This window comes from Biomphalaria glabrata, chromosome 6 (assembly GCF_947242115.1).
Source record: "Biomphalaria glabrata chromosome 6, xgBioGlab47.1, whole genome shotgun sequence".
Taxonomy (NCBI): domain Eukaryota; kingdom Metazoa; phylum Mollusca; class Gastropoda; family Planorbidae; genus Biomphalaria; species Biomphalaria glabrata.
Window position 1 is genome coordinate 1,687,357 of NC_074716.1, and position 13,542 is coordinate 1,700,898.

General features: G+C 33.3%; 1 protein-coding gene across 5 annotated transcripts in view; it reads left to right on the forward strand.

Annotated features, from left to right (window-relative positions):
- LOC106052906 (acetyl-CoA carboxylase-like) overlaps nucleotides 1–13,542 on the forward strand; it is a 46,168-nt gene that overhangs the window by 11,114 nt on the left and 21,512 nt on the right. For all 5 annotated transcript variants that reach the window (XM_056033265.1, XM_056033267.1, XM_056033266.1 and 2 more), the window contains 21 exons: nucleotides 2,392–2,515; nucleotides 2,715–2,853; nucleotides 3,542–3,733; nucleotides 3,874–3,972; nucleotides 4,075–4,286; nucleotides 5,224–5,433; nucleotides 5,826–5,999; nucleotides 6,566–6,727; nucleotides 6,864–7,027; nucleotides 7,512–7,766; nucleotides 8,279–8,360; nucleotides 8,563–8,774; nucleotides 9,209–9,337; nucleotides 9,689–9,779; nucleotides 10,600–10,815; nucleotides 11,390–11,509; nucleotides 11,804–11,993; nucleotides 12,191–12,315; nucleotides 12,482–12,709; nucleotides 12,977–13,066; nucleotides 13,324–13,442. In XM_056033265.1, the coding sequence (XP_055889240.1) occupies nucleotides 2,392–2,515; nucleotides 2,715–2,853; nucleotides 3,542–3,733; nucleotides 3,874–3,972; nucleotides 4,075–4,286; nucleotides 5,224–5,433; nucleotides 5,826–5,999; nucleotides 6,566–6,727; nucleotides 6,864–7,027; nucleotides 7,512–7,766; nucleotides 8,279–8,360; nucleotides 8,563–8,774; nucleotides 9,209–9,337; nucleotides 9,689–9,779; nucleotides 10,600–10,815; nucleotides 11,390–11,509; nucleotides 11,804–11,993; nucleotides 12,191–12,315; nucleotides 12,482–12,709; nucleotides 12,977–13,066; nucleotides 13,324–13,442 (3,333 nt within the window). The remainder of the gene's footprint in view (nucleotides 1–2,391; nucleotides 2,516–2,714; nucleotides 2,854–3,541; nucleotides 3,734–3,873; nucleotides 3,973–4,074; nucleotides 4,287–5,223; nucleotides 5,434–5,825; nucleotides 6,000–6,565; nucleotides 6,728–6,863; nucleotides 7,028–7,511; nucleotides 7,767–8,278; nucleotides 8,361–8,562; nucleotides 8,775–9,208; nucleotides 9,338–9,688; nucleotides 9,780–10,599; nucleotides 10,816–11,389; nucleotides 11,510–11,803; nucleotides 11,994–12,190; nucleotides 12,316–12,481; nucleotides 12,710–12,976; nucleotides 13,067–13,323; nucleotides 13,443–13,542) is intronic.

The following is a 13,542-nucleotide window of genomic DNA, read 5'->3' on the forward strand; positions in this document are numbered from 1 at the left end:
AAAGCCAATATTTTTTTTATTTAAATGTTATTATTTTTTCAGGAAACACTTTAGATATCTTAAAATATAAATAAGAAACATTATGCAAGAATTATAATAGCTAAAATGAACAATTTCAAAATATAGCATTTATTTATATTCCAAATGTGTACACACAAAACACACAGTTACTTCCATACTTATCAGATTTACACACATACACAAACTTTCACAAAGTTGAATTGTATGCAATGTCAAAGAAACTCCATCTTAATTTATTATATTCTTAATTAATGCAGTTGTCATTGGTTCCATTTGTTAACATTATTTTAAAACAAAATCGTTTTCACTGCTACAAAAGTAGATAGAAGTAAAAAGGTGAAAGTTCTGCAGTCGATATTTTATATAAAGTTATGCCTAACTTTCTTCTTCTGTCTCACAATTTAGGAGGAGGGGGGAGCACCCACTAGATCTATGACTTTTTCACTCCATGTAGTCATTCATCCAACTCTCTGTCTTCCACACAGGTTGCTTTAGAAAGGCTGTAAGATCTTGTAGCATATTCATGCAACATATTTGTATTTTTTATTTGTATAATGTTGAGTGTGGCCCATTGTATCTATAACTCTTTGGCAGATCTCTTAATTTTAATTTGTATGAATGTATTTTGTATGAATGAATGTAATTCTAAGGGAATGGATAGATTCTACATTTATGTTTATTGAATATTTATCTTTCCATTCAACAAATTATAAAGTTCTATGTCTTGCATCTGTCTTATTGCTTTGTTTACATCATCAAGACAGACAAGACTGCAATTATCATCATGTCCGCTACACTGTCAACTTGACCCTAATCTTATAACCTTTTTCCTGATTAGTGCATTGTAAACACACTCAGATTTTCAAGTTTCAATATTAAAAAGTATACAGAACAATAGTAAAATTAAATAGATATAAACCCTCTCGCTTTTCTATTGTCTTTTCTACATCATACATATTTTTTTTCTCCTAATGTTTGTTTATTGCTTATGTAGCAATAATTATCTAGACAGAAGGTTTCCTCAATAGTTTGATCTATGACCTCACTTAAGTTATTTGTGCTTATTATCTTCTTATCTTATCTTATAAAATACAGTTGTTACTTCACAAAAGAAGATGATTACCACCTACACATGTCACTAGGTCAATCTAGTCATACATGTTAATCAATGACTTAAATTCTGCCAAGTCATTGGTTTTTCTGTCTGACTCAGGCAACCCATTCCATTCTCTAATAGCACTAGGAAAGAAGGAGCATTTGAATAAATTTGCCCTAGCATTATTATATGGAACAAGAAATGTGTCTTTATCTTTGAGCATTTTGTTAGATTTTTTTTTGTTTGTATTTGAAGATTATGGTTCAGTGTTTTATGTATAATTGCTACTTTACTTTTAAGTCTTCTATCCTGAAGGGTTTCTAAATGTAATGATTTTTTAATGCTGTTTCTCTAGTCAAATGTGAATATTCGTTTGTTATGAATCTCACTGCTCTATTTTGTGTCTGTTCCAGTTTCTTAATGTTTTCTAAAGTTGAGGGTCCCAAACAGAGGATATATATTATTTTTATTATATCAGTAGGTCAAATAATTTTAAGTGGATTATTGTGTCATTGAATAAATGTGTTAAGATTTAAATTAAATTTTATAATGTTTTTAAAAAGTTTTGTCATTAGGATAATTTTAGAAAATTGAATTACTATAGTTAAATCAGTAATTTGATGGGTTTTTTTTAATCATGAACGAAAGTGTATAAGTCAAAATTAACCAAAGGAAACAAGTGCAACATTATCTACCAATAATTTTTTTATTTATATGAATGAAAACTAATAAAGTTTATAAAATGTTTGGATAGAATTCATTTACTTAACACAAACTCAATTTTGGCAAGACCTATTTGGTGTTGTTATGGTTCCCCATGATCACTTTATTGATGTTGCACAATTGAATAGTTTCTCTTTTGTTGTATTTATTTCTAGGCCTATGGAGAAAATGGGACCAAATTAAAGGAAAATTTCACAGTATTGATACATAGTTTACATGAACATGCATTTTATTGGGATAAAGGAGAAAGTGTATACTGTTAAGAAATAAGAAAAACAAGATTCCAATCTTCCAATCAGATATAAGATTATTCAATTTGTCACACACATGAACAATCTAAACAGTAATAGACAAGCCATTTTTTTCTCCTTATAAGACACTGCAAAACTTTCAAAGTGACCCTGCTACTTGACACAAGGGAGTAAGAGCATTGCCATAATTATAATCCCTTATAAGGAGTGTGTCTTATGGGGTAAAAATCTGGTTGCTTTTCTTGAAAATGATAAACTCAGCCTTTTTTTTTTAGAATATGTCTACTTGTATTTCCCTAGGCACACCATGTCTGGAATCTCCTTGGATTCGGCTGCTAAAAGGAGGTCATACGTGAAAGATTTCTGTGTAGCCACACCTGAGGAGTTTGTCAAGAGTTTTGGTGGGAATGTGGTCATTAATAAGGTTATATATACATACCTCTATCACTACTATGTGTTCTTCTTGCTGGCTGCAATAGTGCTCACACAACTCTATGTTTTCGTTAGCACAGACTGTTCCATTATTGCTTTTAGTCAGAAACTTTTATGTTGTGTTTTTTTTTTTACAATAGAAACTTGTAACACAAATATCTGTTTATTTTAACCTCCTTGCTCATCTGCAGGTTTTAATAGCTAACAATGGCATAGCTGCTGTGAAATGCATGAGATCAGTCAGAAGATGGGCTTATGAGATGTTTAGAAATGAAAGAGCTATTAAGTTTGTTGTGATGGTTACACCTGAGGACCTGAAGGCTAATGCAGGTTTAAACACTTTAATAATTATGTATTTGATAATGAATTCAAAATAGTATTATCAGCAATAGAAGCAGCTCTTTGCTGTAAACAGAATACTAGAAAAACAAAATTGATTTGGCCACTGTTTCTAAAACTGCATTTGAAGCAGTTAAAAAGTTTGATGTTATTGTTTCAATCAAAACTGTTGGGGATATAGTTGCAAGATGAATTGTAAGCATAAACCAAAATATTTAAACATTTAATTTAGTTTCCTTTGGGAATTTGTATTGGTTATCTTAAACATAGCAAGTTATTTTTTTTTAAACATAACAAGTTATTTTTTTTAAACATAAGTTGTTGTTTTTTTAAACATAACAAGTTATTTTTTTTAAACATAACAAGTTATTTTTTTTAAACATAACAAGTTATTTTTTTTTAAACATATTATTTTTTTTAAACATAACAAGTTATTGTTTTTTAAACATAACAAGTTATTTTTTTTTAAACATAACAAGTTTGTTTTTTTTTAAACATAACAATTAATTTTTTTTAAACATAACAAGTTATTTTTTTTAAACATAAGTTATTTTTTTTAAACATAACAAGTTATTTTTTTTTAAACATAAATATTTTTTTTTTAAACATAACAAGTTATTTTTTTTTAAACATAAATTATTTTTTTTTAAACATAACAAGTTATTTTTATTTTCTTTAGAATACATTCGTATGGCAGACCAGTATGTCCCAGTTCCTGGAGGCACCAACAACAACAACTATGCCAATGTAGAGCTAATATTAGACATTGCTAAAAGAATTCCTGTTCAAGCCGTGTGGGCAGGCTGGGGACATGCTTCAGAGAATCCAAAACTACCAGAACTCCTACACAAAAATGGAATTGAATTCATTGGTAATATTGATATATGGTCTAGAAGATTTAGCCCTAAGTCTTGGGTTGGTAAATTCATAAATTTACAAAATAAACTTTCTTTTGTTAGTGTTTCTAACTTAATTAAGACCTTTAGCTATTTTAGAATGTTTTTTCTACAGGTCCTCCAGAAAATGCTATGTGGTCGTTAGGTGATAAAATTGCGTCATCCATAGTTGCCCAGACTGCTGGGGTTCCAACACTACCCTGGAGTGGTTCAGGTATTGCTTTTTTTCTCTCTTCTTTTAAGCATGTTTCTATTATTCAGTTGATTGGGGTTTGAAATACAATTCTGTTATTTTATTATTATTTTTTCACTACAGGCTTAAAACTTGCACCCAATGATTTCAAAGGCAAGTCACTCTTGGTACCTTCAGAACTGTATAGGAAGGGTTGTACTGCCCATGTGGAGGACGGTTTAGAAGCTGCTAAGAAAATTGGCTACCCAGTCATGATCAAAGCCTCAGAAGGCGGGGGTGGGAAAGGTATTCGCAAGGCAGAAAATGCAGAGGAATTTCCAAACTTATTCAGACAGGTACTGCAATACAGATGTTACTTGAAAGGATACAAAAGTAATAATTATATATGTTATTACTAAATTTCATTTCAATGATCGTTGCCCTTTCTTGCTGTTGTTTCTTGATTGTCCTTTTTGGAACAGATTAGCATTTTGAACACCATTTCTTTATTCTCTTTTGTTTACATTTTCTTTTATTTCTCTTAGGAACTTCTGATGACCCATTTCTCTTCTCATATATGTTATGTGCCTAAATTCTTGAAAGCACTCCATTGTCTATGGGTTAAGTGTTTGGCTTCCAAACCAAGGAAGCCAAGTTTGAATATCTGTGAAGATTGGGATCTTGGACATTAAGATTTTTTGGACGCCTCTTATTCTACTCAACCCTAAGAGGCGCCATATATTTTGTAGAAGTAAAGGTGGTTGGTTGTTAACCGCTGGCCATAGAAACAAGTGAGCTTTACATCATCTTCCTCCATAGATTGCAAAGTCTGAAAGGGGGGGGCTTCACTTTTTCACTCCTCTATTCTCTATATAACTATCAGTGGGAAGCTTGATCGAGAGGCTAAGTACGCTTGTCTTGGCTACCTATGAAAGGGGTTCGAGGTTCGACACCCGAATCAACAGAGTTATGTTTACTGTGTGCCTAAAGGCACCTTCTCCCAAATCCCCCCCCCCCCCCCCCCACCCCCAAACTGGTTTGCAAATGAGATTGGAACATAGCGTTCTGAGCATGCTATAAGCATGAAAGTAGCGCTATATAAAAGCTATAATTATTTATTATTGTTTCAAATTATAAAATTCAAATAGTTTTGGTCCTTAAAAATATCTCACTTCTGGTGGCAAAGAAACAAGTTGTTGTTTTTTACTAGCTCTGAACTTTTTATAGAGTTAGTAATATAATGTGGAAGAGATTGTAGTTTAACCTGTTTTGGAATTTATCCTCAATGTTTAGGTCCAGCAAGAAGTACCAGGATCTCCTATTTTCATCATGAAGTTAGCATCTGCAGCTCGCCATCTGGAGGTCCAACTCTTGGCAGACAAATATGGCAATGCTATTTCACTGTTTGGACGTGACTGTTCTATACAGAGAAGACATCAAAAGATTATAGAGGAAGCGCCTGTTGTCATTGCCAGCCCAGATGTATTTGAAAAAATGGAAAAGGTAAAAACAAGATATGTCTATCTCAAAATTAAGATATTAGCTTTTGCATATTAGTTTTTCTTAATATTTTTTTAAAAATTCCGAATCATTCTATGACCCATGAGATTCTCTGGTCTTCTCACTCCCATCTCCATATATATTTGTTGTATTATTAAAATCTCAGTGTCTATAGTATCTTCCAAACATGGCCTTTGAGTCTTAACTGGAATACTTGCCAACTATGAATTCATTCTGCTCATTGAATCTACTAGAAACTTAAATATCTTTTTTCTAAAAAGAATAGTGATGACTATCAAAACCATTTCATTGATTTGTTTAGTTATAGTCTATACCTTAGAAGATGTGTTCATAATTTATATTGCTCAGTATGATGTTTGTCTTTTGTGTTAAAGGCAGCTGTAACTTTGGCCAAGATGGTAGGCTATGTGAGTGCTGGAACTGTGGAATATTTGTACAACGCTGATGAAGATAGCTTCCACTTCCTGGAGTTGAATCCTAGGCTACAAGTGGAGCATCCTTGTACTGAGATGGTAGCAGACATTAACTTACCTGCTGCCCAACTTCAGGTAAACTTTGGTTTGTTTCAATAGATGATAATAAGTTCTTTTTAAGAGTCTGCTGAGTTTTAGATTAAAACCAATACAGAAGTCACACGCACATTTTCTAGCACAGCTTTAATAACACATTTTTCACAATATTTGACTATTTATATTGATTTTAAAAGATTTCTAAATGGTCCATCCAATCTAGATGTCATTGATATATACTCTCTTCTTGATGCCCTGATATAACAAAATTTAAAGTAACTAGTCACTGTCAGTAATTAAATATAGATGGCTCTAGTTAGATCAAGATTAAGAAAATGTAAACAAGCCCATTCACCTCCTCCATTGATATGTTGTTAAAAATGACATTAAAATAGAACCACCAGATCTAGTGACTATTACTATGAAAATTAAGGTTTATAATTATGACTTGCTAAGAATAAATAGCAACTAATTAATATAAAATATTCAGTTCATGCCAATGAAATATTATTAATTGCAATGTAGTTCACATTTTTAATCAGTTAACACAGAAACCAGTGTGATTTAAAGTAATATTAGCCACAAATCTATTTTAAACTTTCTAGGTGGCCATGGGTGTGCCTTTGTACAGAATCAAGAACATCCGTTTGTTATATGGTCTTGATCCATGGGGGGACTCAGAGATTGATTTTGACAAGCCTCATATTAAACCAAGTCCAAGAGGTCATGTCATAGCGGCTAGGATCACAAGTGAAAATCCCGATGAGGTAAAGTTTAAAAATATTTACCGTATGGAAATAATAAAACATCATAATGCAATATTGGTAAATAGAATGATAGGGTCTACATCACATGGTATTGAAATCATGATACATAGAATGTTTTATAATTGTTTTCCTATAGGGGTTTAAACCTAGCTCAGGCACTGTGCAAGAGTTGAACTTTCGCAGCAGCAAGAATGTTTGGGGTTACTTCAGTGTTAGTGCTTCAGGTGGTCTTCATGAATTTGCTGATTCCCAGTTTGGACATTGTTTCTCTTGGGGAGAGGACAGAGAAGACGCTAGAGAGTAAGCCCAGAGACTAGAGCATTACAAAAAGCTAGTCAGTCATATCTTTAAGACTTCATGGAGTGTGTTTTGGCTCTTTCTCCATAATTTTTGCCCAAACTAATTTAAAAAACAAAACATTTTAAAACCAACTATTTAAAAAAGTTAAAATTCTTTTTAAAAAATCAACAAAATAAAAAGGATATTTAAATTTATAAATGTTAAAAAAAAAAAAAAGTACAAATAAATAAGTAACATTTCTCTTTTTGTCTAAAATCACAATTTCAGAAAAAAAAATGTTTTAAATACTAAGAAATTTCTTATACCAATGGAAATTTTTATTTTAAAATGATTCAAGTGTAATTATAGTCTAGATTATTAAAAAAATGCACAATGAGAAATAATAACATGGAGGTCAGTAAAATAATTTAGAATAGTAATGATACAGTTCATGTAATTTTGTTCTTGAATTTCTCTGTACACTGATGACTTACACTTTGTGCAGAAACCTTGTGGTTGCTCTGAAAGAACTTTCTATTCGCGGAGATTTCCGAACCACAGTGGAATATCTGATCAAATTATTGGAGACTGAGACTTATCAAAACAACACCATCACCACGGCTTGGCTGGACAAGTTGATAGCTGAGAAGGTCCAGGCAGAGAAACCTGACCTTATGCTGGGAGTTGTTTGCGGTGCATTGCACATTGCTGACCAAGCCATTCTGACTGGATTCCAGGATTTCCAAACCTCATTAGAGAAGTAAGTTGCAAATGTTTTGTTAAGTTAAACACTTGAACATTATGACTTAAAAAGATCAACACTCATTAGAGAAGTAAGTGGCAAATGTTTTGTTAAGTTAAACACTTGAACATTTTGACTTAAAAAGATCAACACTCATTAGAGAAGTAAGTGGCAAATGTTTTGTTAAGTTAAACACTTGAACATTTTGACTTAAAAAGATCAACACTCATTAGAGAAGTAAGTTGCAAATGTTTTGTTAAGTTAAACACTTGAACATTTGGACTTAAAAAGATCAACACTCATTAGAGAAGTAAGTGGCAAATGTTTTGTTAAGTTAAACACTTGAACATTTAGACTTAAGATCTACACTTAAACAAGAGACTTATAATAAAGAATAACAAATTTTATTTTAAAAAGTAATTATTACAAAACATATTAGTTTTTTTTTAAAGTACTTATTGACTTATTGTAGCCCCATTGTAATCTATCCTAGGAACAAATGCATTGATTAATTTTTTTTTTTTTTACAGAGGCCAAATACAACCATCATACTCATTGAAAAACTCCTCTGATGTTGAATTTATACTGGATGGTGTTAAGTTTAAACTAAAGGTAACAGGAAAATTGAAAGCTTGTTGTTTTTTTTTAGTTTATTTAAGTACAGAAAACTTTCATTGTTCACTAAAGTTAGTCTTGATCCAGAATTATTTCTATAGTTTATATATTCTGAAAACTGTAAAATCCTTGGAAACTCAAATGAATTTTTCATCCCAATACATCTCAATATTGTTTAATCAATCATTACATATTTTAGGTTGTGAAAACTGGTCCCAACGGCTATTTCCTTCTGATGAACAACTCCACCCTTGACCTGGAAGCACACCGTTTAACTGATGGTGGTCTCCTGTTGTCTATAGGAGGTTCTAGTTACACCACGTACATGAAAGAACAAGTCAACAGTTACAGAATCACTATTGGCAACCAAACTTGTGTCCTACAGAAGGACAATGATCCAACCATTATGAGGTATCTACTATCTAATATTGGAAAATATGTCATTTTGTTAAGTTGTGAGGCTTATTTTAGGAATTTTGTTTTTGAATTGTCAGCTGTGCTAGAAACTGTTTTTTTTTAAAATAGTTTTTTTTTGTATCGTGCGACATAGCCAATCTAGTAATATAAAGAAAAAAAAGTAAAGTTAACGAGGGTGTCATGTCGCCAGCACAACAACCAACCGCCTTTACTTTTCCCCAAATGTCAGGTACCCATTGGAGCTGGGTGGACTCAGAGGCGCTCAAAGATCCTAAAATTAAAAATGCCAGTCTTCAGCAGGATTGGAATCTGGGAACTCCGGTTCAGAAGCCAAGTGCTTTATCGCTTAGCTACCACGCCTCCATCTAGCAATATGCTCTTGTTATTTTAGTGACTTTATTATTGGTTAAATCTTTTTTTTTTCTCAGGTCTCCTTCTGCTGGCAAGCTAATTAATTACTTGGTTGAAGATGGTGGCCATGTATTTGCAGGAGATGTCTTTGCTGAGATTGAGGTCATGAAAATGGTGATGGAGCTTAGAGCCTCAGAAAATGGATGGTTAGAGAAGTATCTTTACTCTTTAGAAATGTACAAACAACACTGTCTCTTTACGATTATATTTAGTCCTTTAAGTTTTTCTAGCCAAAGTTTCACAATTTTTGAAGTGGTCTATTTGTTCTAAGAGTTTGATTTTGTTAGTAAGTTCATTTATTTTTCTATATAAAAAGTTTGTCTTTTGACCAGGGATCGGTCATGGATCATTAAGGGAATAATTTGTCTTCTTTTTAGCATACAAGACAAATGTGATAATCAGAACATCGTTAAGTTAGTGTTAAAAAAGATTCTTAACCAAACTTAGTGAATCCATTTCGTTTTTATCAAATTTGATCTGCCCTTTATCTATTTCAGCATCCATTACTCCAAGAGACCAGGCTCTGTGTTAGATGCTGGCTGTGTTGTGGCATATCTCACACTAGATGACCCAAGTAGAGTTCAGATGGTAAATGGTTTAATCTCATTAGAATTATTCTGTGAGCAACTGTCGAAAACAATTTTGTTAGTTTGATTGATACAGTTTAAAGATTCCTTTACAAATCTTTATAATATTAAACTTTTCATTTAGCTTTCAGTTATACAGCCTGGCACTTCAATAATGAGAGCATAGAGATTTCAAATTTTTTTAATGATCCAAATCTAGTGATGGATTTCAATGCTGCTGTAGTAATGTTTACCTTTACCTATCCTTGGTCTGTTGGACCATTGGGCACCATGCAAGATTTGTCGACCGTCTTTCTCCATTCCTCTCTGTCTTTTGCCTTAGTTAGAACCTCTTTCAATGGCAGGCCCTTCCATTCTTTCATGTTGTTTTCCCATTGCTTTCTCCATCTGCCTCTTCTTCTTTTTCCTGGTACTGTTCCCTGAAGGAAGGTCTTTGTGAGCCCTGAAGACCTTGTAGCATGGCTATAGATTTTTAGCTTGCGTTTTTTTACGTTAGTTAGCAGGTCATCATGGGGTCCAATTGCTGCAGTAACCCTGTCTCTAATCTCTTGGGTTGTGATGTGGTCTTTAAATGTGATACCTAGGATCCTTCTGTAGCATCTCAACTTCATTGCTAGGATCCTCCTCTCTAGCTCTGCAGTCAGCATCCAAGACTCACAAGTATATAAAATTTGGCCATGACCAGGAAGCGCATCAGTCTGATTTTGGTGCCGAGGGCTATGCCCTTTGCCTTTCCATATTATTTTTTGTAGTAACATACAACCGGTTATTTGTTCTCTTATGCTTTAAGAATGTTGAAGACTGTGAATGTTTATCTGTAGGCTAAACTGTATGATGGCTGCTTGCCAAGTCAAGAGAACACAGCTACTCATGGAGATAAGAGACACCAAGTGTTCCAGAAAGCCAAGTGTGATTTAGACAACATCCTGTCTGGCTATATCCTCCCTGAACCTTACTTTAGGGAGAGACTTGCAGCCACTGTGGACAGAATGATGAAATGTTTAAAAGATCCAGCTCTGCCTTTGTTAGAACTCCAGGTATGAAAAAACTCAGTGACAACAGTTCTAGTGAGTAGTGTAATGCTTCTCTTAAAGTAACTTAAAAAAAATTTTTGTTTACTAAAATATTGGCCAATTTCATTTATTATTATTAAGCACAAGGCTTATTTTACTGTTATTATGTTTTACTGTATTGAACATAAAATTGTTAAATTTTATTTGTTATCTAAGAGATATATGTTCTATGATCATTTTTCCTGTGTGTTCAAGGTTCACTATATGTGATTAAAATATATCAAAATATATTATAAACTATAGAATCATTTGTCATTGGTCTAATTTCCATTAAAAAGTTTTGACCTTAAATAAAACATTTTATATCTAATAGGCTAATTTTTAATGTTTGATTTTCAAAAGGGAGGGTGCTAAAGGAGAGGGCTCTTATTGGAGGTAGTTTCTCATTAGTCAACACACATCTCAGAACAATTTAATAGGGGAAGAAATGTTTATATTATTTATCACACATTGACATTTATCTTCGGATAGTGTTTTCTTTTGATGTCTTCTGTCACTTAATTAACCTCTAGACTATTACTACACTGTTCTCTTGCAGGATTTAATCTCTATGATACAAGGCAGAGTGCCCCAACATGTGGAGCGATCCATTCGGAAACTCATGTCATCCTATGCCAGTAACATCACTTCTGTACTCTCACAATTCCCTAGTCAACAGGTTGGTTACTAGTCTCTTACACATTGCTTCATTCAATCTCACTCTCTTACACATTGCTACATTCAGTCTCACTATCTTACACATTGCTTCATTCAATCTCACTCTCTTACACATTACTAAATTCAGTCTCACTATCTTACACATTGCTTCACTGCTTCATTCAATCTCACTCTCTTACACATTGCTACATTCAGTCTCACTCTCTTACACATTGCTACATTCAATGTCTTATTCATTGCTACGTTTAGTCTTACTCTTTTTCATGACTTGAACTTTTTTTTTTGTCTCCAATAGATTGCAAGTGTTATAGACACATATGCTGCAACTCTCTCAAAAAGATCCGATAGAGATGTCTTTTTCATGACCTGCCAGGGCATTGTCCAACTGGTTCAGCGCTACCGTAATGGTATCAGAGGTCATCTGAAGTCTGTAGTCCAGGAGTTATTGAGACATTACTTGAGAGTAGAACTACAGTTTCAACAAGGTAAGGATGCTTGTTTCTTAAATTTGGTTTTTGTGTTTTTTTGTATATATTTGAGAATTGTCTTAGGATCCATTGAGAAAAAAACCCAGTTTTTTTGTTTTATTTTGCAGTTTCCTGGGTAATTTGTTTTTAAAGCTTTTTTTATCTTTTTATAAAACTATCCTTATATTTTTAACAACGTTGTGAATGTCTTGCAGGTTCCTATGACAAGTGTGTACGTTCCATCCGAGAGAAAAACAAAGAAGACATGTTAGCTGTAGTCCAAACAATCTTTTCTCATGTGGCAGTACAGCATAAAAATACTTTAGTCATCATGCTTATTGTAAGTGTAACAATATGTCCAAAAAAACGTATGTTCAGTTAAACTAATTCTTAACACCTCTTGTGTGTGTCTATTGTCATGTAGTCTTTAAACTCCATTAAGTCAGTTTAAACCAGATTGTCTTGAGGACCATCTAAATATAGATTGTACTAATTCATGTCTTTAGGATCACCTATGTGGCAAAGAACCTGGTCTAACAGATGAACTAGCTTCTATTCTGAGCGAGCTGACTCAGCTGAACAAAACAGAGAACTCCAAAGTGTCTCTCAGAGCTAGACAAGTATTGATAGCGGCCCACCAGCCTCCCTACGAACACAGGCACAATCAGATTGAGTCAATCTTCCTCTCCGCTATTGACATGTCTGGGCATGATTTCTGTCCAGAAAATCTCCAGGTTTGTTTCTCTCACTACAGAAGCAGTGAGCCAACCGTTACTTTGCAGATCATTTCTGCAGTTGATTCGATGTTTGTTTTTATATTTACTTACACGTAAGTTTACTGATACATTAGATTAACTAAAGTTCAAAGTGAGTGATTCATGTCATCTGTTGTTGGGCGTTGTAAAGTTACTCTCAAATTAATGACATCATGGTTAACATAGAACTGGAAATTAGAACGTTACAAATGACTGTGATTAATAATAAATGATTTGTATTTGCAGAAATTAATCAATTCAGAGACAGCCATTTATGACGTGCTACCAGAGTTTTTTTACCACACCAACGAGGCTGTCAGGAGAGCAGCATTAGAGGTTTGTTGATTGCTTCACTCCTATCAAGCAAGGCAATGTGTATTATCTTCTGTTACAACCGTCAGAAGATGGTTGTCTTGCTGCTAGTTTTTCTGTTGATTGATCATCAATTATGATTGTCTTAGTTAGGCTTATTTATTGTCTAAGTCTTTTTTAAACAAATACGAAGTTTTAATTTCTTTTTTTAACACTTGTCTATTTTGTGTGTACATTCCATGTCTAGGTTTATTTTTAAACCTCATGCTGGTTTGTTTCAGGTGTACATACGTCGAGCCTACATTGCCTACGAAATGAACTGCATGCAGCATTGTCAACTGGGAGATGGGAAATGCGTGGTTGAGTTTAAGTTTCTTCTCCCACGTTCACACCCTAATAGGTAAACATTCTTTGATCGCAAACTAGAAAAACACCCAAACTGTGGGAGACAGGTGGACAGAGAAATATAGAGGTGCACATCTTAGAACAGGGGTTCTCAA